Here is a 14277-nt window from a genome sequence, read left to right as displayed (position 1 = left end):
GCCACTTTCCTGGGCGCGTGATTCAGTAAGCCAAGGTATGCAGATTAGGGCCCGCGGTAAAAAGGAGGCGCTAGGGACACTAGCACGTCCCTAGTGCCTCCTTATTGACAGAAGCGGCGGCTGTCAGCGGGTTTGACAGCCGACGCTTAATTTTACCGGCGTTGGTTGTCGAACCCACTGACAGCCATGGGTTCGGAAAACGGAAAATGGCAAAATTGAGAGTCCGTTTTCCAACCCGCGGGCTGTGGGCAGATTTTTTTTTTTTTTTTAACTTTGGAGCCTCCAATTTAATATTGCTATGATATTAAGTCGGAGGGTGTACAGAAAAGCAGTTTTTTTCTGCTTTTCTGTACACTTTCCCGGTGCCGGCCGAAATTAACTCCTGCATTACTTTCTGTATTGCGCGGGACTAACTAATAGGCTCATCAACATGCATTTGCATGTTGTGGGCGCTATTAGTTTTGGTGGGGGGGAGGGTTGGCCGCGCGTTTTCCACACGCTATTTCCCCTTACTGTATAAGGGCTAAAATTAGCATGTCGAAAACGCGCGTCCAAACGGGGGCTAACAGTGCGCTCGGCCTGAGTGCACTGTACTGTATCAGCCCGTAACAGAGCTCGTATGTGCTTTATTTTGTAGAGTAGAGATGTGAATCGTGTGATCGATCGTCTTAACGATCGATTTCGGCTGGGGGGGGAGGGAATCGGATCATCGCGGTTTTGTTTTGTAAATATCGTGTAAATTGGGGGAGGGCGGAAAAACCGGCACACTAAAACAACCCTAAAACCCACCCCGACCCTTTAAAATAAATCCCCCACCCTCCCGAACCCCCCAAAATGCCTTAAATTATATATTTTAAATCGTCAAAAACGATTCACATCCCTATTGTAGAGCATGGTACTTGACTCTTCAAGTGTTCCTCTTCTGATGTCTGACAAAGTAGTGTTTTATAGTATTTAGCATGCTTGGTTAATATCTGCATTCATTTTCTTCTATTATTTTTCTCTCTCCCTCTTTTTTAATTCTCTCACTTGTCTTTCTATAACAGTTAACATTAATATGAGTGATCTTTTGTGCATTAACCATTCTGTATAAAGAGCATAGTTGTCAATTCCACGCAAATCCATCTCTCTCTTTTAACTTCAGTCTTCAATTGACAAAGGCCTCAACTTTTCCATATTGTGTAGTGTGGTTCAACTCACATGAGTTACTGAAGGGAACTAACTCCATCCTGCCGTTCTATTCTCATTGCTGAATCACAAGTAACTGAAACAGTACAGCTTCTGTGAAAAACACCACTCATATTTATGGGGTGGCTATACACAGCAAAATTTTCAGCTCAGATCAGCAAAACTGGTTTTGAGTTTGGATTTGTTTGGGTTTACTTCAGCTCACCTCATTTCACATTGAACCAGTCTGGTTTTTTCTGTCTCTCCATTGAGCAAATATTAAGGAAACTGTCGCCTCCTGGACATTGTTTATGCTTGATATAAGAGGCATTGATAATTAAAAAGATAATTCATTTCACATTTGTAAAATGAAAGGGTTCACACTTATGCAGCCCATAAAAAAATGTCTGAAAAGCAACCTATGCTTTCTAGTCTCAAAAATGCATGAAATTACTGATTTATCTTCTCCACATCAATCTGCAGTTAAACATTAGGAGTGGTCTTCCTATTGAAATGAGGTATTAATGACCTTAATGTTATCTTGGACTTTTATTGACTAACATAAACTTTAATTTTGCAGTAGTCACTCATCAGAAACACACTCCTTAAGTATTTTTCATATTGAGGGCAGGAAGCCTGGATTGTTTCCTTCTGATAAAATTGCACAGGCGATTAATAAATTTATTTATTCTATTTATTTAAAATTATTTATATACCATTTTTTATACTGGGATGTAATCAAAACGGTTTACAATAAAAACATACATAATAAAATCACATAAACTGAGCAGAGTAATGATAAAAATGAACTAAAAAATAATACATTACATAAAAAAAACAAGGGAAGATAAATTAAGAGGAAGGAGAAAAAACATAGATGAAAAAATAAGTCAGACAAAGAAATAGTTAAGTAGCATCTACAATGTTGAAAGCACATTTTAAAAAAAATGTTTTAAAATTTTTTTTAAATTCTTTCACATTATCCAGATGTCTTAGGCTGTCTGGAATGGAATTCCAGAGTTAGGGGCCTGCAACTGAAAATGTGCGTCGCCTCATGATGTCAGGTTGGGCAGTTTTGATGGTTGGTACTTGTACAAGGTTTCTAGGGGCTGAATGTAGACTTCTAGTGGGCTTGTAAATACGAAGTTGTGAGCTGAGCCAAGTAGATGTATCATTGTGTAAGAGATTGTGAATTGTGCTAAGTATTTTGTATTTCTGTATTCAACAGGTAGCCATTGAAGGGAGTAAAGTACTGGGGAAATGTGGTCTCTGCGAGATTTGCAGGTTAGGATACGAGCTGCAGCATTCTGGATTAATTGCAGGGCTCGAATAGCATTATAGTATAAGCCGAGTAGCAGGGCATTGCAGTAGTTAAGGCTACTAAAGATTAGGGTCTGTAGGATGGTTCTAAAGTCTTCCTGTTTCTACATGTACAATTTGAAAAATGAATCTTTTACTGTCAGAGTGACATGGTATGTCATAGAGACATATATGGTGATTAATAGAATAGGGAACATCACTCAACTTACTACAAAGTTTTACAAACCTCCACTGTTTATTCAATAGCAGATCTGTTTCTAACTATTGTTAAGAGTTTATGGTGCCAGCCCTGATGAGGATTTACTAGGAAAAATTGTGTTTTACTAATTGAAAAAGATTTTCAAGGGTAGGGTAAGCACTTTCTAGATCTTTGGGGATAGGATTATTAGGGTGAGAAAGGCAGTAGGGCAACTAATGCTCTCTTTGGCCTTTCTCTCCATAGGGAGCCATAGCTCCCCTGACTGATCCTGATATATTCTTATCTGGATTCTGTGCCAGGCTATGCTACTGGATGTTTTGTCGATATCTAGGTCAACTTGGCAAGAATGGATTCAACTAGACTAGCTTTGAGTACAAGAGAGAGAGAGCTGGATTCCGCATCCTTACTTCTAGTATTTTTGTCAGCCATGTACTCCAGGCTCATTGCAGACCTATTCATTCATTCATTCATTCATTCATTCATTCATTCATTCATTCATTCATTCATTTATTTATTGAGTTTGAGGGGTTCATCTTTGTCCTTTGGGTTTGCAGCTCATTCATAACCAACACTAGGATCTGGGGCCAGGAGCCTTCAATCAAAAACCCCTAGGAATTTTCCCATATTTTATAGCCCAAGTCACTCAGCCTAGTCATTATAGCAACAGTCTTCAGCCAAAGGTCATGCACCAGGGCTCCTTCTAGAACCCTGCAATCAAGGGCCCTAAATCCAGCTGTTAGGTGTTGCAGTTGTATGATGGCTGGAAAGTGCATTCACTGAGGGGCTCTGAACACTCCCTTCACAGTATCCTTGGCCCTGGCCAAACCAGGAAATTTTGGACCTGACTCAGCAATCAAGCCTGGGTTCTCCATATGGCAGTGTACAGCACGGCCACTGATCCACTGGGTTGGTCCTCATTGGCGTATTACTGACGCAGTTGACTAGCCACCAGAAAATCTTCCTTTTAAATTTCTTTCATAATAGTATCCATACTCAGTAATAGTTTTTTTGTGTAAAGTGTTACCTTATCAATAACCTCTAATCTTGAGGATCAGTGGCATGACACCTGGAGTTGCACTTTTAGGAATAGTAAATTTTGCCATTACAAACAAAGTGCTCTTTTTTGCTATGCTTTAAGGATGCTTTATGTGAGTAATATGTAAAATGCAGTTAATTCTCCCATCAAATAAATTTAACCATGGATAAGGCATCAAACAGGGCTATTTGTCTTGTAAGTCATAAGTAGACATAAAAAAACATCAACTTTAAGAATGGGTATCTATTGTGTTTTTGCCTAAAAGGGAATTTGACGAAAATGTCTTGAATCAGATTAGCATTTATCTTATATACTGTTGAATACTAAAATATGCATGCAAATGATTCAAGTATACTCTGATTTATACATTTTTATTTTCTGGATAAACCTAGCCTTGCATTTTCATCTACACCATTACCTGTACCTGTTCAGTTATTGCTTATTCACAGTTCTTGATTCAGCTAACTTCTTCACCATATCCTTTTATTTTAGATATCTCCATTTGTCATATTTGTGTCATATCCTGAGTCCATTTCATAAGGCCTGTCTTTGTCTGAATATTATTGCAGTTAACTGATATCCAGAGGTTAAAGTTAATATAAATCTTGATTGTCCAGCACATAAATATCTCTCTCTGTTTTAACCCCCTTTCTTCAAATCTGAAAGTCTTTTCTCTGTGCCTCACTTCATTATAAGATATACACTATAGGGACAATTTTCAAACAGCTCTTGATCAGGTAAGATAGGCTAATTTTAGTTGGTTATTCAGCTGCACTTACCTGGCTCATTTTCAGCTGACTATCTGACTAAATCTAGTCAGTGAAAATTTGACTGGCTAGATTTAATGCAGCTGGGATTCGCCGGCTGAATTTAGCTGGTGAGTGCTGGAATCTGGCACTAACTGTCTAAGTTCTTTAAAATATGAAACACTTTTTAAAAGCTAGGGAACTCTTTAAATTTGAAAACATTTAGCAGCTCCCATCCTCATCCTCATTCCTTTCCCTTTACTCTTCCAATGCTTAAAAAAAAAAAAAAAAAAAAGTGAGCCCAGCGAGCCCCATTTTTCTTCTCCATCCTCCCAATCTCTGCTTATTATAATAAAAGTGGACCCAACTCCTCTCTCCCCACTTCCCAATTACTACATAATTACCAAAAAAAAAAAAAAGTGACACCATTGGCCCTGTTCCCTCTCCCTCACCCTTCCATAGCTTTAGTTAATAAAACAAAAGTGACTCCTACCAGCCTCTTCCTCTCTCTTCCACCCTCCCAAATCTTTGTCTTGTGAAAACACAAGTTAAATTTCCCCACAGGTAGCCATTACCTGGTTCTCTCTCTCCTCTGTCGTTTTTTGGACAGGAGAGCAGGGAAAAGATTCCCCAGGTCTACCTTCTATCTTTATTTGGACTAGAGAGAGACTGAGGATCCCAGGGCTTCCCTTTGAATACATATAGATATATTTATATGTACACACCACACATATATAAGGTATATGTTGCACTCGGGGGTGGACCCTTGTCCTGTGGCAGTGGAGATACGCCTCCTGGTAGGGACCAGAAGGCAACTGTCCCCAGATGGCGGAGCACGGAAGGAGACAGAGGCTAGAGAGAGCTTCACCACTGGAAGCCCGAGGTCCCCCCCGGGAGGAGCCCATAGGGGACCCAGGCCACTTGGACTTAGGTGGGCCTCACAGGGTATCCTGAGAGAGTGAAAGTCCGGCGTGCCCACAGACAGGAGGAGAGCGTGGTCAGGTTCGAGACTGGAGGTCAGATTGAGCAAGGAGGACCAGAACAGCGTAGGAGATGACAAGGCTAGGAACAAAGCCAGAATCTGGAGGCGAGGTCAAGCAGGCAGAGGTCAGTGTCCAGGAGTCAGTCCGAGGAATGATCAACAAAGTTGAGGTCAGGTACTGGAGGTCAGATGAGGTCACAGGCAGGCTGAGGTCAAGAGGCAGGCAGACGAGTCAAGTAACAGGCTGGAATCAGGAGGCAGGCAGCAGACAGGCAGGTCGAGGAACGGACTGGAGTCAAGGCAGGCAGCAGGCAGGCAGGTCGAGGAACGGACCGGGTTCAGAAGGCAGGCAGGCAGACAGGTCAAGTAACAAATCGAGGTCAGTACCAGAGAGACAGTCCGGAGGTACTACCTGGGGAGACGAACAGACAAACAGGAACAGGAGGACACTGGAACTAGGAAGCAGGAACAAGGCAGGAACAGAAGGATCCTGGAACGAGACTTGGAACAAGACAGGAACAGGTACAAGTGCAGAGACAATCTAGCAACCGACCCAATTGTCAAGGCAAGGAAGTGCAGGCAGGGACTTCCTTATAACGGGGAATCAATGAGGGCACGCCGCGGAGCTAAGACCCGCCCTTGGCCCTGGTGCGTAGGGGCATGGCCAGCAGCGCCGAAGACGCTGAGCTCTGGTGTGAGGCCTGGTTCGCAGTAGAAGGCCCGGCGACCGCCACCCTCGGGACGCCGGGGCCTTAAAGTGCTGGCAGCTACCGCTAGGGAGGCCGACCTGGGACCTGCCGTGGAACCATGAAGGTGAGCAGGCCCGTGCGTGGGACAGGAGCAAATGGGGCGAGTAACAGTATATGCTTCAATTATGTATGTCATTGATTGCAGTCTAGAATACAGTTGCAAAACAAGCATCTATAGTCAGTGGGCCTGATTTTCAAAAATATTTACACATTTAAAACTAAGTTTTACATAGGTAATGCTTTTTACCCCTGTATATGGCCTTTTCAAAAAATTGCAACAATTCATGCCATGGAATTGTCAATAAGGTTTACCCTTGTTATGTTTACATGCGTAACTCTTTTGAAAATTTGCCTGATAATGTTTAATATTCTTTTAAAGTAATGCCTATCTTAAAATATGTCTTTCTTTTTAAAAAGCCATGGTATTTTGTAAGGCTGGTGTTGAAAAGGTATTTAAAGAGTGTTCAGAGGACAAATTTTCCAAACAATTTACCCGGGTAAAATGGTAATCAAAATCATTCTCACTAGCTAAACATGTATTCATGGTTCCATTGTGCATGTGTTGAAGGGAGGAGTTTCCAGCAAATGGGGTGTGGTAGAGGGAGGCCAGATGGCCAATGGGATGTTTTGATTGTGATCGGAAAATAAAGCACACAGATTATTATATTTCAAGACTACAAGCATTATTTTCCACAGGAATTTTATCTGCACATAAAGCAGCTGCACATGTATGCAAGTACTTTGTATCTCTATTGGAATCTGCAAAAGGGAAAATACACATGTACTTTCCCTTAGAAAATTAGGTACAAGGTCCCTGGTGTACCTTTGAAAACTGCCTCCTGAAAGAATAAAGGAATGCATTTGAAATATTTATGACTGGCTGGGATATTGTACATCTGATAACTAAAGCTGTTTAATTGTATGATTCCACTTGACATCTCCAAAGTGTAATTTCAAATTGATAAGGATAAGTCTTTAATTTTAATCCATTTGCTCAATTTATTTTTCTTTTCCTGAACTTCTAGGTAAGATTCTTAACAGATTCTCCAAAGACATAGCTATCCTAGATGATCTACTACCACTTACAATGTTTGACTTCATACAGGTATGTAGAATTATGGTCCTAAACTAATATAATGTTGAATGGAGATGAGGTCTGCAGCATCAAAAATCGACACAGATTGTGAGAAATTCAGCAGTTTTGAGCCCCTCCTAGAACTGTGGATAGTGCATTAGGAATATTTTAAATAAATAAATAAACTGTATTAAGCCATGGCTTTACTAGGGCTGGCCATTTGACCAAGTTGTTAGTGGAAGGTGCCACCATGCAGGAGACTTGGGTTGGGAAACAGACTTGACTGTCTCAGGTTGGGGCTGGAAGGATTGCTTAGGTGATTTTCCAAATAGGACACTGGCTTAGTGAGAAAAAAATGTACATGCCAAATTTGAAAACCAAATGTCATGTTTAAAAATAAACAACCCCAAAACCCCAAATATAGGTAAATCAAAAATGTCACACTGTTAAGGAACGTATATAACACTACTCTACCTAAAAAAAAATTTAATTCTAAACTTTAGAATTTCTGTTAAAGAGGGAACCCTCTTCACTGGCTTGAAAAATTTTTTAAGAGTGAATGGTGGTAGTTTCATATACAATGATGATGTATAGGTACAATCCAGGTTACCCTCATAAATTGGTTGTAATCATTAACATACCACCATCCACCCATCTATTAAATTGCTTTGTGAGCCTCATAAAAAATACGACACATTTAATATTTTTTTAGGTAGAGTAGTGTTATGTAGGGTCCTTAAGAGTGTGACGTTTAAAAATAAGACACATTCAAAAGAAAAAATGTTTAATGCTGTAGTACTCAGTTTACTATTGATTATTTGTTTCTTTTTTCTTCATTTTCCTTTTTTTTAATCTTCTCGTTTTTGTTTTCTATCTTGTTTAAATGTTTCTCATTTCCCAAAGTTATGTGTATTTGTGCCCTAGCTTTCTTTCTCCTCTGTTCTTCTCTCTTCCTTCCATATTCTCATCTTTTCTTTCCAGCTTTTGCATACATTTTCTGCTTTGTCCTTCTCCCCTCATTATTTTTCTGCTCTTTCTTCTGTATCCTCTTCCTGTCCTTTCCCTTTTGCACTCCCCTTTTATTTTTTACTCCACTTTTCACAGAGCTTCCCCCCCCCCCCCCCCCCACTGTTTGCTGCCAGCAGATACCGAGTTTCTAGACTGGTACCAGATATGAAACAGGAATCCTCTTGCAGTCATTCCCTTTCTTTCTAAAACAGAAAACCCCACTTATATGGTAGCAAGGGAAGCCCTTCTTATTGCTGAAAGGCTACTCCCAGACAGTCTTCTGTCTCTGAACACGAGTTGTTGGTTGTGCTTCAGCTGCTGTGACCAATTAGGAAAGAAGTTCAGCTAGCCCTTCCCTGCCTTTGATCCCCAGCAGGAGAATATTTGGCCTTAGGTTGGCCAACTGGCTCCAGATGTTCAGGACAGGCCAATCCAGTCCTGGTTTTACCCCACACCATGCATAGACTTTGGAGTGGGGTAAAACCAGGAGTGGATTAATCTGTCCAGAAAATATGAAGCTAGTTGGCAACCCTATCTTGCCTTCCTGTTACTCTCTTCCCTAAATAGAAATTGCATCTCTTGCCCTCTTCCTGGTGGGGGAGCAGTGCAAGTGATGACATCTGTGAGCAGCAAGCAATGCGAGGAAATGTACGAATGTGCATGCCACAGCGTTTCAGTAGCAGAAAAGATGCAGGAATCCTATATGTTATGGCCTGAAATGAGTTTTACACTTCACAAGTGCACTTTACTATAGATTGTATAGCCCGGAGAGTGTGCTTGCTCCCTTCATACGTTGCCGTTAGTGACCATTTGTATATTTGGCCTAGAGAAGATAGGAGGGTGAATGAGGAAAAGAGAGATGATAGACCATGGATGATTCACCACACGTCTTCAATGATTCTGATTTACTGATGACACTTGGTTCTTTCCAGTTGGTCCTTCTATTGGAAGGGCTGTGCAAGGTTAAGGCAGTGATTCTGTATTTAGTTCTAGGGAAACAGAGAGTAAAAATATGGCTTTGATATGGTTTCCAAAACAGATTTTCTGTTTCACACTTCCTTTGTGTGACTTGCTAGATAAGAATACTTTCCCCTGCCCATATCACATATTACAATAAAATTGTCAACCATATTTTTCTTACTGCTTCCAGTTTTCTAACTAGATAGGCAGTATCCTGTATCTTACAAATGGCAGGAAGCCGGATGAACCAGTTAATAATGGCTTCAACTTCACAGATGTAGCAATACTGCTGTTAAATTCCTTATATTCCCAGTGAGTGTTTGATTATAAACATTGAAAAAGGTCTGTAAGTTTTTTTAATGCTGAGGAATTTTTGTCAGCTTCAGCCCTCTGTCAGAAATATACTTTGTTTTTTGTTAAGCTTGAAGCTGAGCAGTACATTCGGTATTGTCCGCTGAGAGATTAATCACCTAACTGTTTGGTATACGTTTAATGGAAAGTTAAAAGTTAACTAGCAAACTAAACTAATTTTCTTTGTTCTCACAGCTAGTACTCATTGTGGTAGGAGCCATTACAGTGGTCTCAATTATAGAGCCTTATATTTTGCTGGCCACAATACCGGTGATAATAGCCTTCATTTTGTTAAGGGCATACTTCCTCCAAACATCCCAGCAGCTGAAACAACTGGAATCTGAAGGTAGGGTTCACAAAGTTGGACATTCCCTCATGATAGCTTAAGAAAAACAACTATCAAGACAACTATTTTCTTTTTATCTTATCCTGTCTAGCGTGTCTTTACCTCGACTGACCTCTGGCATAATTTCTTTCATTCTGATTGTGTTTGTAATTATCCTATTACAAGTTTGGAGGTGATCTCACATACACAGTGATACAGCCAGCATGGCCAAGTTCAAAAAGACTGTAAAAGGAAGCAGAGCAGGTTTATTAAGCCAAGCTTGCACACCATAACCTCCTTATACCATGAAACATTTCTGTGAAGGAAATCTATTCATTTATTGTTTGCTCCCTGCAAATCCAGGTACTTCATAATCTTTTCCCTTTAATAAACTGATAATGCTTAGCAAGCAAGAAACTAGAGAAATAAACATCACTTTTATCATGCAGAGGAACTGCCTGTGCAAATAAGATATTTGGGATTATTTGGCTGAAGATTTCCTATTGTGTTATAATAGGATTATAACGTAGCATATCATGATCTTTCGGGATTAGCAGTTGCTGTGCATGCCCTTTGAGTCTGTATGATATAGATTCTTTGTGCTCTATGTGGGCTATTTTCGGTGCCATTTACATGGGTAGAAAGTGATTTACCTGCATAAATTGACTTGTCTAAAATTGTTTTTCCCGATGCGGCTAAAAGCGCGTTTGTGCTTTTCGCTACATTTAGAGGGAGCGTTCTCAGGGGCGTGTTTAGGTTGGGGGGGTGCGGGGGAGAGGAAAAGGAAAAGTACACGCGTAAATCGCAAGCTCAGATCTGCACGTGTAATTTTCCAGCCCAAAAACCAGGAGCAAATGACAGCTTTCACTTTATATCTGTGGCAAGTTTCAAGGCAAAAGTACATGTGTACATTAGCTTTGAATCTTGGGGGAAAGTCCGCAACAATGTTTATACGAAACAACTTTTTTTTAGTTAAACATGCAGTTTGATAAATATTAATGAGGGATGAAGGAAATATTTCTGGTCTGTATGACACTCATTGCTCTGCCATATGATGATATTAGGCAGTGAGGGCCGGATTTTCAAAGGGTTACGTGCTTAAATCGTCATATGTGCACTGGGCCTATTTTCAAAATGCCCGGCGACGCGCGTAAGTCCTGGGGCTTGCAAAAAGGGGCGGGGTGGGCCATGGCCAAAGGCCTTCGCATGGCCGCTGTGCTGGGGATTGCGTGCCGGCCTACTGCCGGCGCGCGCAACTTACTTCAGCCCCAGGGTTGAAGTAAGTTTCGTAACAAAAAAAAAAGACGAAAATGATAGGGGGGAAAGGGCGGGGGAGGTGGGGAAGGCAAGGGAAGGTGGGGTTGGGGGGGTAAGGAACTCTGATTTCGGAGCAGCCTGGGAGGGACCGGGGGAAGGCAATGCGGCTCGGAGCGGGCTCGACGCACACAAGGTGCACAATTGTGCACCCCCTTGCGCGCGCCGACTCCCAATTTTATAACATGCGCGCGCTTGTTATAAAATCGGACGTACATATATGCCTGCGTGCACCTTTTAAAATCTACCCCAAGAATAGTTAGCGTACTGAACTGTGATATATACTAAGACTTCTCCTTAGTAAGTCACTTTATCTCACTGTGTCTCCAAGGCCCACTTAAAAACATGGCATGTGCCTTCATCTGGCTGTTCTGGTCAACGCAGTAGAAAAATGTCAGGGAGGCCAAGGAAAGGAACAAAGCTGTGTATGTCTATGGCAAAATCTGAGCCTAACATAAGACTATTGCTAGTTGAAAACCAAATCACATGATGCCATCAAATTCAACCACTGATTTTATTAAGATAGGTGTTGTAATGTTCATCTGTTGATTGCAATGCATTTGAATAAATATCTCAGTTTATTTACAGTTTGTCCCATGACAATTCCTTACAGCTCGCAGTCCAATTTTTACACACCTCATCACAACCTTAAAGGGACTATGGACACTGAGAGCCTTTGGACGTCAGCCATACTTTGAAACCCTCTTTCATAAAGCCCTGAACTTGCACACTGCCAATTGGTTCCTGTACCTGTCCACTCTGCGTTGGTTCCAGATGAGAATAGAAATGATTTTTGTTATCTTCTTCAGTGCTGTGACATTCATTTCCATAGCAACCACAGGTAATCACATTTCAGTACTAAGAGGGTAATTTTCAAATTTTCCCGCAAAACAGAAAAGTGCAGAAGACAGTTCACTTTTGAAAATACTCAGATAATTGGCCGAATATATGCACACATTCGCTCATGTAAAGTTACACCTCATCAGAGAGTAGTTTACGCGTGTATTGATGCGCTGTAACACCCCTTATCTCCTCAGCAGCGCCTTCTCCTCACAAGCTTCTTTGAGATAGTTCCCGGCACCGTGCTGCATCCAGTGACCCTAACTAGAAATTGACTGCAGCTCCTGAGCCTTTATATAGGCTATGCATCCAGGACTTCCTGTGATGCTGGCTGATGACATCTTCACTGCTTGAATATATAAGGAAACTCAGTGCTCCTAGCCAATGCCTCAGCAACAGGTCCTTCTGGGGATTCCTCTGCCAAGGTGTTATCATTACCTGGTTCCTGATTCCTGCTTGCCTATTTGTTCCTTCTTCTGCTCCAGTCCTTGCCTGTCTCCTGCTTTTCTCCATCCTTGACTTCTCATCTGTCCTGGTTCCTGCTTACTCTGCATCTCCATGCTTTCGGACTGACTTCTTGTTGCTGACCTGACCTGGTCTTTTGATGTTGCTTCACTTGCTGCCTGCCCTGACTTCAGCTTGTCTCCTCATCTCTGCATGAACTCTGCCAGCCTGATCTCTGTCTGCCTTTTTTATCTACCTGAACTCTGCCAGCCCTGACCCTTGCTTGCTTTTCATCTTTGCCTGGACTCTGCCTGCCTAATTGTAGCCTGCTACACATCAGCCACTGCCTGTCAGGTCCTAGTCTGTGCTTGCATGAATCAGGCTATGCCAACCCAACAGCAGCCCAAGGGCTCACCTTCCTGCGGTGTGACAGTTTGCTGACACAATAAGCTTTACTGATGTGCCCCTACCCAAGCTTGTGCAGAGCCTGGCACAGATGGTCCAACAACAACAGCACCTGGAACACATTACTGGACTCCTGCAGTTCCCTGTGCTCTGCATGAATGAATTATAGACCACCAGACCCACAGCCTCCCCTGCTCCTGCACTCTTACCAGCTTTAGTACTAGCTGCGGCTTCTCCTTTGGCCACTCTGCACTTATTACCGCCAACTTGCTACGATGGTAATCCCAAGATCTGTCGAGGTTTTATCAATCAATGCCGCATTCAGTTTGAGCTGCAGGCCACCAGTTTTGCCTCTGACTGGGCCAAACTGAGTTTTATCATTTTTCTACTTTCTGGTCAGGCTTTGGCTTGGGCATCTCCCTTATAGGAGAGAGACAATCCCATCTTCACGGACCTCCAGGCTTTCCTGGTGTAGTTTAAGAAGATAGCTGATGAACCTCCCCGAGCCTCTTCAGCAGCTGTCGAGTTGCTGCGCTTGCGTCAAGGCCCTTGGACAGTCAGCCCTGAATTTGTCAATAGGCACCCATTATACCTGTGCCTAGGGTGGCAAACATTAAGAGGCAGCAAGCCTTTCAGCTTTGCCGAATATCATTAAGCAGAGATCAACCTTCTACTAATCTGTTATAGACCCTTACAAGAGGTGGTGGAATAAAAGCACCAAAAGTGCCTAGGGGCAGCAAAATCCTAAATTCATCCCTGCAGACAGTGGGGCAGTATGCTGTCCAATTCCATAGCCTCACTTCTGAGCTCCGCTGGAATGAAGAGGCACAGACCGGTGTTTTTTGCCAGGGCTTATCAGAGAAAATAAAGGACGAGCTGCCAGCTGTGAGACTCCTGCAACCGTAGATGACATTTCATTGTGCCTGAAGGTGGATATCTGCTTCCAGGAAAGAGCCTGGGAGCGTGACTCTCCATGACAGAATGTACACCTGGCACACAAGTTCCAGAAGTCCATGCTGGCCCTGGGCCAGCCCTCACCCTAGCTTTCTACTGAGGATGAACCTATGCAATTGAGCCGATCTAAACTACCAGTGAGAAGAAGAGCCAGCAGAGGTCACTGAATCTTTGTCTGCCCAGGCCCCAGCTATTATGCCTCTTCCTGCCCCGAGAAGTTGGGAAATTTCAGAGACTAGGGCTGATGGGAGAGGCATCCCTGGGCACCCCTCATACCTCTCCACTACAGAAAATTGTACTACCTATATCCATGGGCACTCGGGGCTTCTTTACTGAAGCATTCTTAGATACTGGGGCTGCTTGTAATTTTATGGAGGACAGTCTGGTCCTGCGGTTCTACCT

At 42.3% G+C, this 14277-nt stretch overlaps 1 protein-coding gene across 1 annotated transcript in view; it reads left to right on the top strand.

Annotated features, from left to right (window-relative positions):
- Positions 1-14277, top strand: part of CFTR (CF transmembrane conductance regulator) — a 575903-nt gene that overhangs the window by 370691 nt on the left and 190935 nt on the right. Inside the window, exons 18-20 of the mRNA XM_029615983.1 lie at positions 7225-7304; positions 9789-9939; positions 11846-12073. Coding sequence (XP_029471843.1) covers positions 7225-7304; positions 9789-9939; positions 11846-12073 — 459 coding nt within the window. The remainder of the gene's footprint in view (positions 1-7224; positions 7305-9788; positions 9940-11845; positions 12074-14277) is intronic.

Source organism: Rhinatrema bivittatum, chromosome 9 (assembly GCF_901001135.1).
Source record: "Rhinatrema bivittatum chromosome 9, aRhiBiv1.1, whole genome shotgun sequence".
In the NCBI taxonomy this organism is placed as follows: domain Eukaryota; kingdom Metazoa; phylum Chordata; class Amphibia; order Gymnophiona; family Rhinatrematidae; genus Rhinatrema; species Rhinatrema bivittatum.
The sequence above is the reverse complement of the archived record's forward strand: the minus strand, read 5'-3'. Positions and strand labels throughout refer to the sequence as shown.